Consider the following 17,637-nt stretch of genomic DNA (forward strand, 5'->3'; position numbering starts at 1 on the left):
TTCTTTGCAGTGTGAACTAAGAATTGGTTTTATTTTCCTTGATGGAGTCCTTTATTCATGTAATAACTAACCTAACAGTTTAATTTCAGTGTATATGAACTTTCCTCCCCCTACCATGCTTCTACCAATAAAAATAAAAAGGAGGGAATAGAGCCAGACAAAGCCAAATAATAACCTTGCTAATTGGTATATAACAAAAATCGGTTTTCACATGAAATTTCTTATTTTTGATAATTTTTAACTTTGTATATTTGCTTTAAAGAATAAATATTTTCGAACAAAACATTTATGTTTTCAAATTTTAAGCTAAACATGAAGCAAAAAATATGTTTGTTTTACAGGAAATATTCTTACCACAGCAGAATAACATATAGTCTTACATTATCAATCAGATAAAGACCAAAATGCCAGCTCATCAGTTCATAATTGGAAAACACCGTAAATTAAACTCAAAAGTATGTTTATATGAATGATGGTGGCAAAACACCCAACTAAGCATAAAAATTTAGCACCTTCAAAAAGTTAAATCATTAGCAAGGTTGATTAAAAAAAAAAAATCTCTCCAAATAGTATCTCGTTTCTGCTGCTCATTTTATCCAGAGGAATCCTGAAGGGACTTTGCAAAATGCAACAAAGCACTGTCTAAGTTATACACCTTATACTGCCATTTCCCTCCCAGATGAACTCCAGCACCTGTCTGACACCGAGCAGCAGAGCTGCACAGCACGGTGCAGCCTGAAGCAGAGCAGCTTTTTATATGGAAACTGCAGGTGGAGTTCAGAGTCAACGTAATTACAGAGTCTGGAATTTCATCAGAATGCTGAGGTTTAAATTCCTTACCCTACTTCTTGTAAAAGTCTGTAGAACTCGAATTAATAAAAAGGTTTTCCTCCAGCCACTCTTGATTTGAATTGACATTTCTTGACTCAACTGGCCAGTAAAATCACAGAGGAGCTGTTCTCTGTTAGGGCTTCCTGACAGACATTGCATGTTGGAATGAGTTCAGAGTTTTCAATCGAGGTGCAGGTGAGCCTTTTCAAAGTTTAGCTCACAGCTGTGAAGGGGCCAAGCTCATTTGCTTATCCTATTAGCATTCACCAGGGAGATGCATCTATCATTTCTTAATGCAAATAGCACGCTAACATCACCAGCAGACTCATCTGGAATTGCTTGCCTTCTCTTGATATCAAGAAAGCAGACTGCTACGTCAAAAAAAATCATTTGGAACTTACCCACCTGCTCTCCCTCCAGGGACCTGTCCCTTCAGGGCAGCTGTCTGGGAGCACAGGCAGGATCTGGCAACGGTGCTTGTTTGAACCACCCCTATTGACAAATGTCAATGGATGCAAAACAATAAAGGAAAAAGTACATTCAGGATTTTAGTAGCCTCGTGTCTGTGCGTTTTGATCTCATCTCTGATCAACTTTAGGGTCTTCAGAACATGATTTAACCTCCCCTAGAGATGCAGCAACTGCAGGATCTCTTTCCTCTACCTGGTCATACATTCGTACACAATCTGTAGAACTCAGCAACTTCTACATTCCTGCCAAATGCTGTTCAAATCAACCCAAACCAAAACTTACCAAGGGGAGGCCTCTCCCCAAACCAGTACCAGGTGTGATTATAAAAACTCCTCACTTGAGTGTTAAGATGATGCCAATAGACCAGATTTACTCAAGTACTAGATTAAAATGCCAGAGCTTTATGCTCTTTTCTTTCCTATATCCCAAAAATTGGTGATTTACGGAGCTGCCTACCAGGGGAACAGCAGCATATTGGCATCCTGTTGGACTGAGGAAAACTCTTCAATAGAAAACACATCTGTTAGGCATGTTTGATAAGGGCACCTCACTTAGCTCAATATTTAACAGGACTGTAATCTCCTCTTGCAGGTAAGTGTTGTCATTACAAAAACGACATTCCATACAGGAAACATTACTGGAAAATCGCACAAAGAAAACTTGAAAATTCACATTTAGGAGGGCCAGAGGAAAGAGAACAGTACACACAGAGCAAATATCAGTTCTGACTCGACAGATTTAAGAGCTGGGCATAAATAAGAACATGGTGAAAAAAGCTTTAAGAGAATCCCCTATTAAAAATTGTATTTATATGCAGGCACGCAAACAAATGCACATGAACTCACAGACACCATTTGGAAAAGCCAAACTTTGCAACCAGATTAAATGAGAAGTTTAAAATAAGAAACTTATAAAATTTCTAGAAATAGTGGATCAAAGCCCTTCTAAATTCTGTGTCTGGAAAAGAATCCCCCAAACACATACCAATATTTTGAAGTTGCCTGAGCTGTCACTGACTTAACAGAAAAATATTTAATCTTCTTTAGAAAAAGAGAAAATGGGGAGGGAGGGGGAAGATGGGGTAGGAAGTAAGTAATGAAAGGTAATGTATTAAGATGATAGAGATTTTTCCCTGAGGAGGTTTTTGGCAGTAACCCAGGAATGAAATCTACACTTGCACACTCCAGTGGGAACTGAGGGAAACCCCAGACCTGCCAAATTCTATGGCTTCTTTTTGAGGGATGAGGAGACATTAGATAGCTGAACATGGCTGGGAGACTTGGGAGAAATGTACAAGTCCCAAATATCTGAATTCAGGAGTAGTTTGCCAGGAGGCTACCACAAATACATGCCAGAAGTATTTTATGTGGTAGACATTAGGAATGTATTTCCTTAGAATCAAATTAAAATAAAGGTTGGAAGAGACTTGGAAGTCACCTGTTCATCTCCTAGTATAAAACAAAACAAGTGCTCCCAGGGAGATTTTTGTCCCCTGTTCCTAAAAACACTGAAGGCCTGGGACTTCAGACTGCTCCCTCCAGTTCATTCCACCATCATGCTGTGCTCACTTCCACAACTTTTTTCTTAAATACTTAGCTTCCGTATTTTTAACTACAATTACTTCTAGCCCTAACCATAAGGAAGAAGAGTTTCACGTTTATTTTTTTTTTCTTCATAGTAACCATATTTGCATTTGATAAAATCCCTCTCCCCTTTCAATTTCTCTCTGGAGTCTATCTCACTCTGCGTTGTTCCATCATAGTTTTGAGTTTTTTCGTTGTTCTGGATGTTCTCTTTTGAAAAGTGAATACGGCACTTGAAGCAAATGTTTCACCAACACTGAGAAAGTGGAAGGATTGCTCCATGGATTCTGTAGGCCATCCCCCTTCTTCAGTACACCATCCTTTCCTCCCTTTCACTCTCCCTCATGCAGTCCCAGACAGTATCATCCCTTGGCTCTGATTCTCACTCAGCTCTCATGGTCCTCAAGAACACAGCCCCACCTGTGCTCTGCTAAAGATCCTCCTTCCTCCCTTGACAATGTTTTTGCTAAACATTTGTATTTTGTCTTAATTAGTATAACCTGCAGAGCACTTAGTCTTTAAGTCATTCTGAGAGTCATCTTTAACAGATATAGACGAGAGAAATCTTCAAAGATTGCACCAGGTATTTTAACACCATTTCATACCAGTAAAATAATACATTTAAATGTGCTTAAGATCTTCAAGAGGCAAGAGGAATTGTAACTGTTTCCATGATAAATTGAATGCTTAAGAGAATGAGGATGGAACATGTTTCATCCTATCTATATTCATTATTTAAAAGCACATCAGACTGAGAAAGCATGACCTGGATTCTGTAGTGATAAAACAGAATGTCAGTTTAAAAAGAAACTAAACAACACCACATTTCCTATTCCAGAGCAGTAAGTAAATTGCTCACAGTATATTTAGAGTTTAAAGTATGCACAGTGAGCCATCTACTAATCTATCATCTTTCCATCCACAAATTAACCACAATATAACTTCATATTTTAATTTTAAGTGCCACATCCAGAAATATTCAAAGAGATGTCATGACATATTTCAGTTCTGAGCTTTCATGCAAACTGTTCCCTGCACCTGCTGTTACCAGTGGTAATATTTGACATTCTGTAGCTTTGTCATCTCTTTCACGTGCCATGAATATTTATGTTCTCTGATCAGACAGGTTCCAAGCCCTCCATACAACTACCAAAATACCTTCACAACAGTCAAAGAGGGATGACATCTACACTCATATTTATAGGGAAATAAACGTTTGTACAAAAGCTGATGACTCTGTCAAGTGTGCCAGTGCTGGTTCAGTCCCCCCAAGGATACAGCAATTAAAAAAGTCGTTTGAATTTGGGGTACTACATCAGCACAGGGCATGAACTCCACCTGTATCCAGACTTTCTGGATGAAGCAAAAGGCTCATTGGGGTGGCATTCAAGTTGCTTGAAGGAAATACACACACACAGGGTTGAAAACACATTCTTGTAACTCTGATTATTTGTATCCAGTGAAGGAGTTGGAAGGCAGTGAATGGGTCTATTACTCTGACAAAAAGCAAGACGTGACATTTGCGTTGTCATCTGATGAGGAGGAGGTATCAGTACGACCCCTATTTAAAACTGAAACCACAGATGATGACCAGGAACATCAAACTGCCACTAAACGGCACTTACACGGCCCATGGGCAGCGTTTCTCAGTGACTGCTCCACACCAGCAGGGGAGGGCAGCGGGGAGAAAGGGAACAAAGAGGAGCAAACCCGGCGGGTTGAGCCGCTGAGCGGGGCACAGGGAGGCGATGGCACAGCTGGGGATGTGCCGGGCACATCCCGACTTCAGTGGCTCCAGCTGAGGGTCGGGCCCCCAGCCTGAAAACCCACCTGCCAAGGAACTATCAAGGACAACAAAGGCTGTTTTCCCTCCTGCCAAGGACTTCTTGCAGGATTTGCAGCAAGTTTTCCTCCTGGCCCAGCAGACAAAGTGAATGTCTGCATCCCTACGAAGTGCTTTACAAAAATTGAGGATGGCAAGCAGTCAGTCCTTTGTGAAAGGGAGAGATTCAGTCAAATCCAGTGGTTTCACACAGATACTGCTGTGGCAATTACCTCCCATTCTATGCCAATCAGAAGAAACACTGTCAGAAGCAGCACAGATACACAACAAGCCTGCACAGCTAATGAGACCCTGTCTATCTCGGTGTTAAGCTGGCTGCCTTCCTCCTTATAACCACCACTTCAGAGCAGCACTGGCTGGTTCCAGTCCCCTATTAAAAGAAGAAGGATTTTTATCACTCTTCAGCAAGCTGATTCATTTCAGTGTTCTTTCTTGCCAGAACCCCAATTACCACATCCCAGGCTGAAGTTAAATATTAACAGGTAAAACTTTGCATAAACCTACTTAACTGTGGGTTCATATCTAAAGGGTTAGGAACACAGCTGAGAGCACACTAATTGCTGACACATGTCATCTTACACCAGCCCTATTACATAGTCATGGACATGATTTAAATCCCTAGGAAAGAGGTTTAAGCAAAAAGATACCTCTCTGGCACTTGAGATAGGTCTGAAGCCATTATTGTTGCCCACTTGACAGCCAGTAATGACAGAAGCCATTAATCATCCTTCAAGATAAGCCTGAACTATGCATGTATCAATGTAGAGGAAAGGACTGTAGCCTCCTACTTATAACTTAGTTGTTGTTGTTTTTTTTAAACAAAAAAGGCACTGAATAGGTCAAAGGGCTGTTATAACTGGCATTGTTAAAGGAGAACACTAAGTATGTGACAGTTCAAAAAGGAGAATGAAATTAGCAACCAGTGGGCCAATACTGATTCACCAGAACACAGGCTCCGTTTCCTCTCCGTTACTCACCACTTTCGGGGAAGTGTACCTGCCCCAGTGAAGATGCATGCAAGAATTTGCAACAGAGACCACATTTTCTATTTTATCTCTTTTTTTTTTTTTTTTTTGATCTATATATCCTGTTTTGCAAGAACAGCAACAACTTGAGCTCCTAAACTTTTCCTCCCCACATTCTCCAATGACCATTTTATAATGGCATCTTAAAAACTGGCCAACAGAAGATTAATAGGGTTTTTTTTGCTGTACCACAATGACTATTTTTAGAATAAGATCCGGACTGCTTTACATTTTAAATGCCATCACTTTTCTTTCACTCTTCCTTTTCACTTTCAACTGAAAAAAATCTTAATGATGATTTTTGTCAGGAATCGTAAAAGACAAGCTTAAGTGTAATTCTAAATCACTTTTGAAAATGACTGTCCCAGGACATTTGGAAACAAATGTTTAATGGTATTTGATTTCAGTTTGAAGAAACTTGGCAAAGTTCAGAGTCTGTCACATCTCAACTACCTGCATAAGGACACAGCACACACATGCAGCATAACTCCTTTCATTTGAAAAAGGGGAAGAAACGAAACCACAAGGTAAGCAAACTATCTGAGACCAAACCAGAAAACTGACAGAAAAAAAAAAAAACAACTCTGCTTTATTCTTCTGTATAGTGTAGGCTTTACTGATTTTACAAAAATAGCTCTGCAGAAAAGTGTAGGACTGAATTCAGTACAGGGGACAGCAAAGCTGTAGTGACCTGCAGAATACAACTGTGCTCAGCACTATGAATGACTTGAAAATAACCACCACAGTTGTCGCTGTTACACCTTCTTCACCCCAAAACGTTTTGAGCATCTTCCATAACCACTCGCTGAAACCACGGAGGAGGCGGCCTCTTTTGCAGACTGGAGGGTGAAATCCACCTACAACTCACCTGGCTGTAAGTGTTTTTCCAGGGCGCTGCAGTTGCAGAGCGAAGGGCGCATCTTTCCTGGCATCTCTCCCGGCGTGATTCCCGCGATCCCGATGCTGTCCCGCAGGCAGCGGCCGCGAGAGCGCGCTCCAAACCCGGCTGTGCCGGCGCTCCCGCTGCCTTCCCACGGGAACTTTCTTCCAGAACTACATTGCACCCGGATATTTTGCACTGAAGATACCTTCTCACCCACTCCCGCATGCAAAAATAGAGCACGACGGCCCAAGCCAAGCCATTCGGCGTGCGCGGTGTGCAAGGAGCGTTTGAAACTAAAGCTGTTTTTATAAAAATCTCAGAACTGAAACAGAGAAAGGAGGGAGCGGGCAGGGAGCGGTCGGCACATCAACACCGCGGTGGAAAATCAGCTGAGCTTTGTGAGGAAGCACTACACGCGTTTCACTCACAGTACAAGCACTCAACAGGTTTAAACATCGGTTTCTAAATACAGTGTTTAGCACACAACAAAACACCCCCCTCCTACCTCGGTTTCAAGCCAACAGCAAGATCTCAAGGAGCAGCTAGAACAGCAGCTCTTACTTCTGCTCTACCATTTGATTAAATTGTGCAACTGCATAAGTCAATGTTTCCCAGTTGGTAGGTCTAATTCATCAGTGCAGCCCTACAGAAAAACTATTCATCAGTTTTAGGATAAATAAATTCCCACCACTTTCTCTTTCTGTTGTTCAGGTAGTTGCATTTGTTACCTTAACCCAAATATAAACTGAAATTATAAATTGTTATAGTTATATAGATATAGTTATATAAATATATACTTTAAAAAGTTATAAATTGAAACTGCAAATAGAATAATAAAATTATGTCAAACTTCAAAAGCTAATGATTAACTAACTTCAATAACTCTTATCATTTTGTCTCCACAGCCAGGTAAGAGGTTTGTGAGAATGATCTCAGACTTGCAACTCTTTCTTTTAGCACTTCCAGTGGCACTGGAGATGGATCAAGTTTTTCACTGCTGCAGATCTTCTGAGTATGTGGCTTAGAAGAGATAAGCATATTTTAATTAACTATTTTATATATACAGAAGAATAAGTAGCTTTTTTAAAATTTATTTTTACCTCAGAGATTTGGTCCAGTCCACCCAGTGACCTCCGGACATACAGGTGAGCAGGTGCTGGTACCACGGCAAGTGAGTTATTGCTCACACTGAAAACAATTTATGGCATAAATCCAGGGGGATTTCATCACTGGGTATAAATACCTAATAAAGGGTGATTAGGAGAGAACAGAATTGAGTGAGGAATAGCAGTTCTCATACCTAAGAATAAGGAAAATTATAGCTAGAGGATATCAATACTTCATATTGACAGTTATTGCCATTAATTAGGACACCCTTCAACACAGCAGCATTGACTGAGATCAGACACACAGAAAGGATGAACATTTGACATCGGGGGCAATCTGAAGAACTAACAACCTGATCTTTCTGCATCTGTCTCACTTTCTTCTACAGCTGTACAGATGAACACATTTTCTAGCACACAACTCACCTGATTTACATAGGGGAATTAACCCCAAGGTCTACATGAGACTTCAAGCAGAATTTTTGCTGGTTGACCAGCTACCAGTGGTGCATACAACCAGTGCTTTTTTTTGTTGCTCTACAAAAAAAGTTAAATGAGAAGTTTGGAAAACTGCTGCAATATCTGTTAATATCTGGGAGCCCAGTGCTTCTTTGAGCCCAACAAATAAGAAATCTATCCAAATTCACCTCTCCTCCAGTTCACAGCCCTCCTACAGACAAAGGGGATCTTTCTGCACAAGGAAATCAAAAGAAAACACTTCTATGGTCAGTCTTTAAAAGAAGATGCAAATTAGCTGCTACTCCTAACATAGGCTTTTGAAGACACCAAGACTGGCATTTACAGAAGTTGTTGAGGGGTTCAATGTTTCTAAATAAACACCAATGATATGCCCATGGTAACGTTTTCTGCTCTTCAGGGTCGGTCACAAACAGTATCAAAGCTCCAACAGATCTGAAGAGCTTGAGCTGCCCTTTGTTGGTACCTCAACAGCTCTTTCCTAATACTGGACAAATGGTCCTGTTCACCTATTTATACAATTTATACACGGAGCTCAACTTTCAGATTCTCTCTTCCTGTTTGCCCTCCAGCACACAAACATGGATGATGGAAAACAGAGCTACTCTCTTAGACAGAAAATGTTTCCAATCTAATGTGGTTCAAAAGCCCCAAATAGTCTATCAGGATTTCTAGTTCAGTATTTGTGAAACGTGTACTTGCTCGTATTAAGTGTAGAAGTTACAAATGCAACAAACAGCTTAACAATACACACCAGAGAAGTCACAATAAACATAACACACAAGTATACAAAGAGTCCCCAAAATTTTATTTAAAGAAGTATGTTCAAATGCAGCATTGAAGAAGAGAGTGGAATGCCAATAGTCAGAGAACTTAATGCTGAGTTATGTTTTCTTTGATAAACTAGCACCATTGAATCACAAGTCACAGACTAATTTATTTCTAGAGGTGTAAAAACCCTCCATTATAAAATTTCTATGAATTCTATTAAAAATTGCTTCTCAATTTACTACTCCTACAGAGATGAAAGCAGTCTGAAGTACAAGTTTTCATATCTACTCATTGTTCAAGTTACCCATAAACTACAGTTTATTCTTGAGTCTAAACATCCTGATCAAAGGGGAAAACATGTCTAAAAAGTGAACTTCACAAGTCTTTACAAACTAAACAAGTAAGAAAAGTCTACTGTGTTATAAATATACACAGTACAATATGTACAAGTCTGGTCTTATAAAATAAGAGCTTCCTAGTCCATAAAAATACTAACTCAGCTACAAAATTTTCTCAGTATTTAGTCAAGCTGTCTCAAGCAGTCGCCACAGCAAATTCCTAAAGCACTGATTTGTTCCATAACACAACAGCTTGAACACGTTCACAATGGGAAAGAGCCCAACACTTCACCATAAAACTGATTTCTAATCCTAATGTCCCACTCAGGTTCAGTGGCACTGCTAGTGTTTGCTATCTATTTTAATGTCACAAGACCTTTACATATTTCTAGACTGTGTTTGAACTATTCAAAGTGCTGAAAGTGCAATCAAAGAATAGAGTTCTGTATCCATTTTCCAGTGCATCCTTCTCTGGCACTGGCAACAGTAGCCAGGTGTTTATAGGTCTGTGAGGTCAACAAGGCACACACTCATTTGTACATGCTCAGGTAAGAATGCACAGACACACACATGCACTTTGCTTTAAAGACCTGCCCCATAACATTAAAAGGCTTCTTCTGAATAAGGAAATTCAAAAATTCCTTACAAATGCCTTAATGCAGATGCCTGGAATTCATACAAGACCCTGACACAAACTGCTTAAAATGACTGTGAGATGGTGGCAAAAAAAATAAAAAAAAAAAAAAAAAAAGTTTTGGTTTTAAACCTATGGTATCCAAGTATTGCTCTGGAATACAGAGACACAAGGTCTATGCTCTCTCACTCTTTATCAAGCCATGTCCAGGTTACAGTAGCCCATGTGATTTATCATTACAATTAACAACATTTGTGAGCACACACACACACGTTACACTCCATATTTGTTCTTCTACTGGAGACCATCTGCAGTCTGAACGAAAATGAAACCATTTGAAGAACGTTTCAAGCAATATCCTTCTGTACTTACACACAAATACAAGAAATAACAAAACTGAGCTGTGCCTCAACCAGAAAACAGATTTCACTGAGACAAGTTAACGTTGCCTTCCTTTCCACTCTCCTTCCCTACAGTGCTCTCCTCCGACAGGCATCGTAGTAACTCGTGCTGTTAAAAATTAAGAACATATCCCTCTTGACAAAGCTGACAAATTTTTCTAGTGGGCACATTGGCTTGCTGGAACGTTTGTAATGATCCTTGCAGAAGGAGGTCTGGAATGTAACGTCAGCGCCGTTGTACAGGATGCGGATGAAGTGTTCTTTGGGTCTCTTCCCATCCTGCCACAGCTCAAAAACCAATCTGGCAGCAAACCTAGGAAATCTGGCCTCTGTAATGCCCAAGGCACTAAGAACAGGTGACAGTGTGACATCATGTGCAGAGTAGAGAACAAATACTTCTTCTTTCTTGCCTTCAGCGATACGTTGCAGCCGATTAACAGTCTGGTTGAGGAAAGGATGAGTGGCCAACAGGGCATACAAGAAATAAAGTTTCTTTTCCTGTCTTTCTCTCTCATCCTCCAACTGATGTCTCTTGATGACTTTGAAGTGTTCCATACCGATGCAGCCAGTTTTGGTACATGGAAAAGTGACATTATGACAAAAGTAGCACAGGAGAGAATCTATGGGGTTAGAAGCCCTCAGCTGCCTGGTGGGAATGCCCACAATCTTCGCCATATCCACGTATATTTTCTCCAAATCGTTGTTCTTCACCCGCAAACTGTACTGTCTGCGCTGCTCCTCCTCTAAGTAGTGGTTTCTCATGGGGCAGTCGCAGCTTCCAGAGCAGAAAATGGTGCTCCACTGATGCCTCATGGTAATTTTTTTCCAGTCAAAATCTGGCAGAAAGGTGTAGAGCAGGGCCAGTGCACTCTGCAGGGTTCGACTCTTCCCTGTCGTCTCCAAGTAGAGCTGTTTTGCTGTCCAGTCACTGGGAAGCAGTTTATGTTTGTTTATATAAATTTCTCGTAATTGCTGTCCATTCCTCAAGTGTTGTACAACCCCTGGAAGAGAATTTTTAAAGAAATTAAAACATATGATTAGAGACTGTGTAGTTTCGAAAAAAAAAATACAGCTAGCGGCCTTACTGATAAATGAACACTTAGTTAAAAGGTTATGAACTTACAAAACTGAATTTCACTTATGACTGACTAGTAGAAAAATCATCTGAAATATGAGATACCTGCTACTCTTCAGTATCTCTCAGATTTTAGGAACTAAATTGAAATACAGACAGAAAAAGCTGGTTCCACAAGATTTGTTTAAAACCTTAGTGGTTTAATACTTGTTCCTTGGACCAAAACAGAGACTGAATGGATCTAACCTGACTATAAAAGTAAGGTGTTTTTGAAGATGGACCCAGACAGACAGAGAATGCTTTGCTCCTTGAAAATTTATGGCAGCCAGTAAAACCACCAGCAGTCATAAAACGAATACACAGAATGTAAATTAGTGGTAAACTCACAAAACAGTGGTGAGGTGTGCCAATCACATCCAACTTCCTTCTCCAGCCTCCTTCAGGAGGCTTTCTGTTTTTCTAAACGAAAAGATTGTTTAAATTTTAACCCATTTAAATTGTTTGATAATCCTTACACCAAAGCTCTGCCAGCTGGGAAGGAAGAGGTGTGCATCCTCCTCACACACCAAGACCTTTGCTCCAGGATCTGTGTTTCTTGCATCAGCCTCTCACAGCAGCAAAGTAACAGGCAGGAACCCTTTATGCACCATAACATCTCTACCCATTGCTACAGGCAACAGCAATCCCTGTGTTGTGAGCAATTCCACACACAACAAGCTGTGTTAGGAAGTGTCAGGGAGTGGTCCATGGTACCCCTGCCTCAACTCCTCCTGACATCACTTTGCAACACTTGACACGGACCAAGTATCTCTTCCCATGGGAACACATAAGGATTGGACAGGCACCAGATGGATAAAGGATTTCTACAATACTTCTATAGTAGAGAGTTTAACACTTGATGCACATCCCAGCATAACCTACACTATGACCCACATGATAAGCTTTCATAAAAAGAAGCATTTATTTCAACATAAAGAAAACAGAAGATTCCTTTCAAGCAGACTGTGTTTAAGAGAGCAGAGGACAGAGCTGCTATGGAAACTCACCTGTCTGTGTAAGCTCTCCCATCTCACACAGAGAATGGCTGGGGTAGCGAGGGAGGCTGCTCAGGGAACCATCCATTTGGGCTGCAGACCCTTTGGACATGTGTTTAATGAAAGCTTCAAGCTGAGGATGAGAAGGTTTCCTAGAGAGGTAAAAACCAAAATGTGAAAACTCCCAGAAGCAGATGGGAAAACAGCTCTAGAGAGTCAAGTATTCCAAGTGTGTCAGCTCAGAAATTTCATGGTGTGAGGTTATTTCCCACCGAGACATCTGCACTTAGTCAGGACTTCTGCAAGTATGGAAAAGAAATCTAAGCACTCACTATCTACCAAAGAGATAGAGGGAAACAGATGTCTTGTCATGCTTAGATTATGATACCTTTCAGTAAGCAATTTGGAAAAGTGGTGTGGGTTTTTTTGGGGGGGTTTTTTGTCTGTTTTTTGTCTGGTTTGTTTTGTTGGTTTTTGGGGGTTTTTTGTGTTTGTTTGGGGGTTTTGTTTGGCTTTTTTTTTATTTGCTTGGTTTCTTAATGCAGTCACTAATACTGTTGTAAATATAAAAATAAATAAATAAATATATATATATGTATAAAATCCTTATTAAAAAACCCAAACCTCTCTCCAGTTTCTGAAGTACCATTGCACTTTCACAGCACAGTCAAGGCCACTACCAATCTAAAGGGGTTCAAACAACCAGTATTTTAAGGAGATGATCTTGAAGGAATTCTCGAATTTTGCAATGTACAAATGCTGATTACAATCTCAGCCTTTCTTTCCAATTACTTCAGGCCTCAAATCAAATAGCACATGTAGTCTCCATTAAGTGGAACCCAGAAAGTAGTACCCAGAGGCCCCATTAAAACTGAAAGCCCTCGTTTTGGGTATCGTACTATAACCCAGGAAGAAAGAGGCCAACACTGCTGGACACTTGAACAGATAAGATACCCCCACCATGCAAGTAATGAATACAGCTGGAAAAGAAATATACACCCAAATGTCTGAGTTAACTCACTGACACAGAATTCCAGTGCATGAAGGAATGCTCAGATCTCCTAAACTCGTCTGCAAATTTCAAATACGCTCTGGACTCAGCTCACTGTGGGACTGCTGTGCAGAAAACTACACATACAAAAAAGGGCCACAAACAGTGTAACCCAGAGCGGTTTGAGCCTTTAAAAAATAAATCTGTGCTCACATTCCTACAGCAGAAATGCATTACATAAGCAGGGATTTCTTTGTTAAATGTCAACGGTTACCAAATGTCAACAGTTAGGAAATGTCACACAGTCAGTCCTCTGCTTTTGTGCAGAACTGAAACAGAAACTGTTTGGCAACCCAACTCTGCCCCAGATGGCTGTCATTTTAACAGGACTTGAAACCTGAATGGGGTTAATATTTTTGACTGTTGCTTAAAAAACCCCTATAATTATACATATAAGATAAATTTTGCCTGAGATATTTTACAGAAGTCTGGGGTTTGTGTTTATTCCTCGCATTTCCGTTTGCTGGAATGATAAACTGTTTTGATATAAAAACCTCAGGTTTAAAAACCGAAAAAGCAGAGTTGCAGGACCCACCAGAGGGAGCAATAACACTACTAAAGTAGAAATGAGTGTCTGGAATCAAAGTTTACTGGGACAAAGACATCCCTGCTTACATAGAAGAGACAACTGAGAAACTCTCAGACACGAGAGGACCTGTTGCAGAGCTGTGCTCACAGCATGAATATACAGGAGGTCTCACAAGAATCAGTGCCTGTCAACAGAGGGGTTGCTGATATCATTTTGTAAAACTTGAATTTTCCAGTATTTAATTTACCTTCAGGGAAAAAAAAACCCTTCTGGAAGGAAAATGTTACAATAAATCATCATACAAGTGCCAGTAACAAAACAATGCAAAATGAGACAAAAAGCATAATGAGATAAAAAGTCAGATTAATCATTTCATTTTTCCTTCAAATTGAAAGGAAACCCAGCCAATTTATAACACTCTAATTCCACAGCTTCTTCTGCATATTATAATTTTAAGAAGGCAAATGAAGATTAATGTTTGTAAAGCAGAGACAAATAAACCAGGCTTTGTTCCTTCCTCAAGCAGTCGAGGCTTCCTGTTGTACAACTGTACATCAGAAGCTCACTCCAGCTGCAGTTGGGAATTTCAAACTGAACATTCTGGACATGACACTATTGTCACAGCCCAGCAGTGCCATCTAAAAATGGGAGAAGTTGAGAAAATTAAATTAAACCCATTAGCAAATAGTTCTTTAAGCTTATTACAAAGGTAGGAGGCTGAACTACCAATTTTCTAAATCTTGTGCTTTACAAAAGTCTACACGTGAATAAATTGTCAACCACATTAATTTTCCTTAAACTCCATTTATTTAATTAGCAAGTTCTGCAAATACATGTGAAAGAAAACTTGAGGAACTGCATTATCCATTCAACTTCTTTTGCTGCTTTGTTCATAAAAACCTGAAAAAATTCTAATGGAATCAAACCTGTGCTGATAAAACTGCCAGCAATCACTTGTGGGAAGGAAGAAAGCAAAGAAGAAAGAAAAGTATTTGTCAGTGCTTTGCAAAAAGATTTCTCTAAAAAAATGGCAGGTGAGTCAAATTTTCGTATAGATCCATACATGTAAGTTACTTAGCTTTGTGTTACACTATATTTAAAGTGAACACAAGATAAGCACATGCTTGCAGAACCAAATTATGAAATATGACAAATTCAAAGCTTACTACTTGTTAAATATATTCCAGGGAATAAAAAAAAAAATTTAAAAAAATCAAAAATAAGAGCCATTCTGGCTGAAGGGGACAGACATCTCAGGCTACAGAATACTTTTATCCTGAATGTAATCCTCATTTATGGAACCAAATTCTGAAAATACCAGAAATTCTCCTCGATTAACCCTGTACAACTGGGCAAATAAACACATATTTTTCTCAGCAACAAAATTTACAGCAGCATTCAAGCTGCCAGCTGACAAACCATTCCCCCTCCCACCTCAAGATTTCTCTTTTATTTAGAATATGAATCCTCCTGTTGAATTGGCCAATTTACAGATGCTGCAGGAGATGGAGTATCCAGGCAACCCGGCTGAGGCTGCTGGAGCAGGAAGCAAAGGAAATTGCTCAGTTGTACAGTTGAAAAGACTGAATTATCCTTAAAATTTTATTTCCATAAAAGCAATCAGAAAATAAAAATGGGCTGAAGGGATACCCTTCTGTAATTTTCCCAGCATTACAATGGCAAGCTACCACATTTGGAAATAGTATTAGTACAAGAAATATTTCAAATTTTGTCAGGGCATAGAATGGCTTTTCACTGAAATCCACTAGCAACAGCCATACTTCCTAATTTTGAACATTTGTTTCCCATATTTCAAGTCTGTTAATTTGCCTTTTAATGATTTTATTTTTGTAAAATAGAATAAATTTTATCTGTAAAAAAGCTGAGGATGCTTCTTTTCCCTCATAATAATTAATTCAGCTTATCTTGTCCTTATTTACAAACCAAACACTGGGATAATAGATGCCGAGATTTAACATTGTAGTTTTCATGCACTAGCACTAAAATGGACCAACATTTAGATCCTTATTCCACATTTAAATATCTTATTTGTAAAGGCCTTAAAAAGCTTTAGTATTGAAATATCACCCCAGTGTACATGGAAAGAAATCACACTGCACAACTATTTGAACTAGATGTGCATTTCTGCCAGGAACTGAGCTGACATCCCTCAATAAAAATTTGCTTTTTCCTTCAGGCGTTCAGATACAAAAGTGTACAGCACACAGACGTGACCCTTCTGTAATCACACAGCACACAACTCTGTCTGCAAACTGCACCAAAAGCAAGCGCCTTTTCTCTTTACTCAAAATGCAAAAAAATACTTTATAACTTCAAGCAAAAATAATGTGTATTTTTTCTGTGAAGTTCAAGTAGACAAAAAAGCGTCAGATCAAAGGACTGCAGTGTTTCCTTTCTAGAAGGTAAATGAATGGAAAGAGCCACTAAAGCCAACAATAGATCAGTGTAGTCTACAAAAGAGATCCTAAGGCAGCAGTAGCACTGTGGGGGATTACTTATTCATAAAGGTCTCATAGTTTTAACATTTTTATAACCAACTCTACAGTGCTCCCCTGGCAGGGGCTTGGGACTGGATGATCTGTAAGGTCTCTTCCCACCCAAACCATCTTGTGATTTTCTAATTCCCCCTACTTCACTGCTCTTCTGAGTCTTTAGAGTAGTCAGGAGACCTTTCTTCACCCACTTCTGGTCTGGATTGTACTTTGACCTCACTCCAACTCAGATCCACACCTCCTTTAGCTCTCAGTATGATACTTGCCTCTCCCACACTTTTCCATCTTCTTTTTGTGGCAGTTTCAAAACATGTGCATACTGAACATAAAATTTCAGTATTTGTTACTAAGCTTCTTGTGATTAACATCAACACCTCTCAAAATGCCTTAAAGTATATGCTAATTAACCCAGCTTACTATCAAATTATAGCAGTCTTCTGAAATCATTTTAGCATCTTCCAAAAAGCATTTCTTCTCTCTCTCTCACACACAAACTCAGTGAAGAAACACTGTATGGTGGTTTTTTTTGACACTATAAATGTGTAAATTATTTCCCCCATAAGTAAACACTACAATGAAAAGATTTTTATCAATAGTCAATTGATTTTCTCGAGGAAAAAAGTATATATTATTCACTTGAAAATTTGCATCCAGAACAATGAAAATAATAACAATGTTAATTGAAGTTTTACAGGGAAGAAATCTCCAAAGCATTTAATCCATTTGCTTATATTCATTCCACACTTACATGTCACAATCCATCATTTGCAAAACCAGAGAGTGACCTCAAGGCTATTTTGCATATCCATTAGAAATCCAGGGGGCTGTAGCATAATCTGCTTAATTAATGAATTCCATCAGCTGAATGCCAAGTGAAATAAAGAACACCCTGAATATGAGCAGCATGCTTATCTGATGCTGTAAGTCCAGAAAGCTTAAACAAGCCAGACTTTCAATCAGGCATCTCAACTGTACAGCACCCAGAACCCTTCTGTTCAAAGGCAGCAATTACAGACCTTGTCCTACTCTCCTTATAAATATGTTTACAATCAAGCACCACATTTGCATCACAA

The 17,637-nt window shown here is 39.4% G+C and overlaps 1 protein-coding gene across 3 annotated transcripts in view; it reads right to left on the minus strand.

The window, feature by feature from the left end:
• Positions 1-9,009: 9,009 nt before the first annotated feature.
• The window catches only part of PXYLP1 (2-phosphoxylose phosphatase 1), a 47,438-nt gene continuing 38,810 nt past the window's right edge, over positions 9,010-17,637 (minus strand). For all 3 annotated transcript variants that reach the window (XM_050308322.1, XM_050308321.1, XM_050308323.1), the window contains 2 exons: positions 12,484-12,623; positions 9,010-11,363 (listed from right to left, as the gene is read on the minus strand). In XM_050308322.1, coding sequence (XP_050164279.1) covers positions 10,432-11,363; positions 12,484-12,623 — 1,072 coding nt within the window. In that variant the 3' untranslated portion in view covers positions 9,010-10,431. The remainder of the gene's footprint in view (positions 11,364-12,483; positions 12,624-17,637) is intronic.

The sequence above is a fragment of the Myiozetetes cayanensis genome, unplaced genomic scaffold (assembly GCF_022539395.1).
Source record: "Myiozetetes cayanensis isolate MyiCay16 unplaced genomic scaffold, myiCay2020 scf13, whole genome shotgun sequence".
In the NCBI taxonomy this organism is placed as follows: Eukaryota; Metazoa; Chordata; class Aves; order Passeriformes; family Tyrannidae; genus Myiozetetes; species Myiozetetes cayanensis.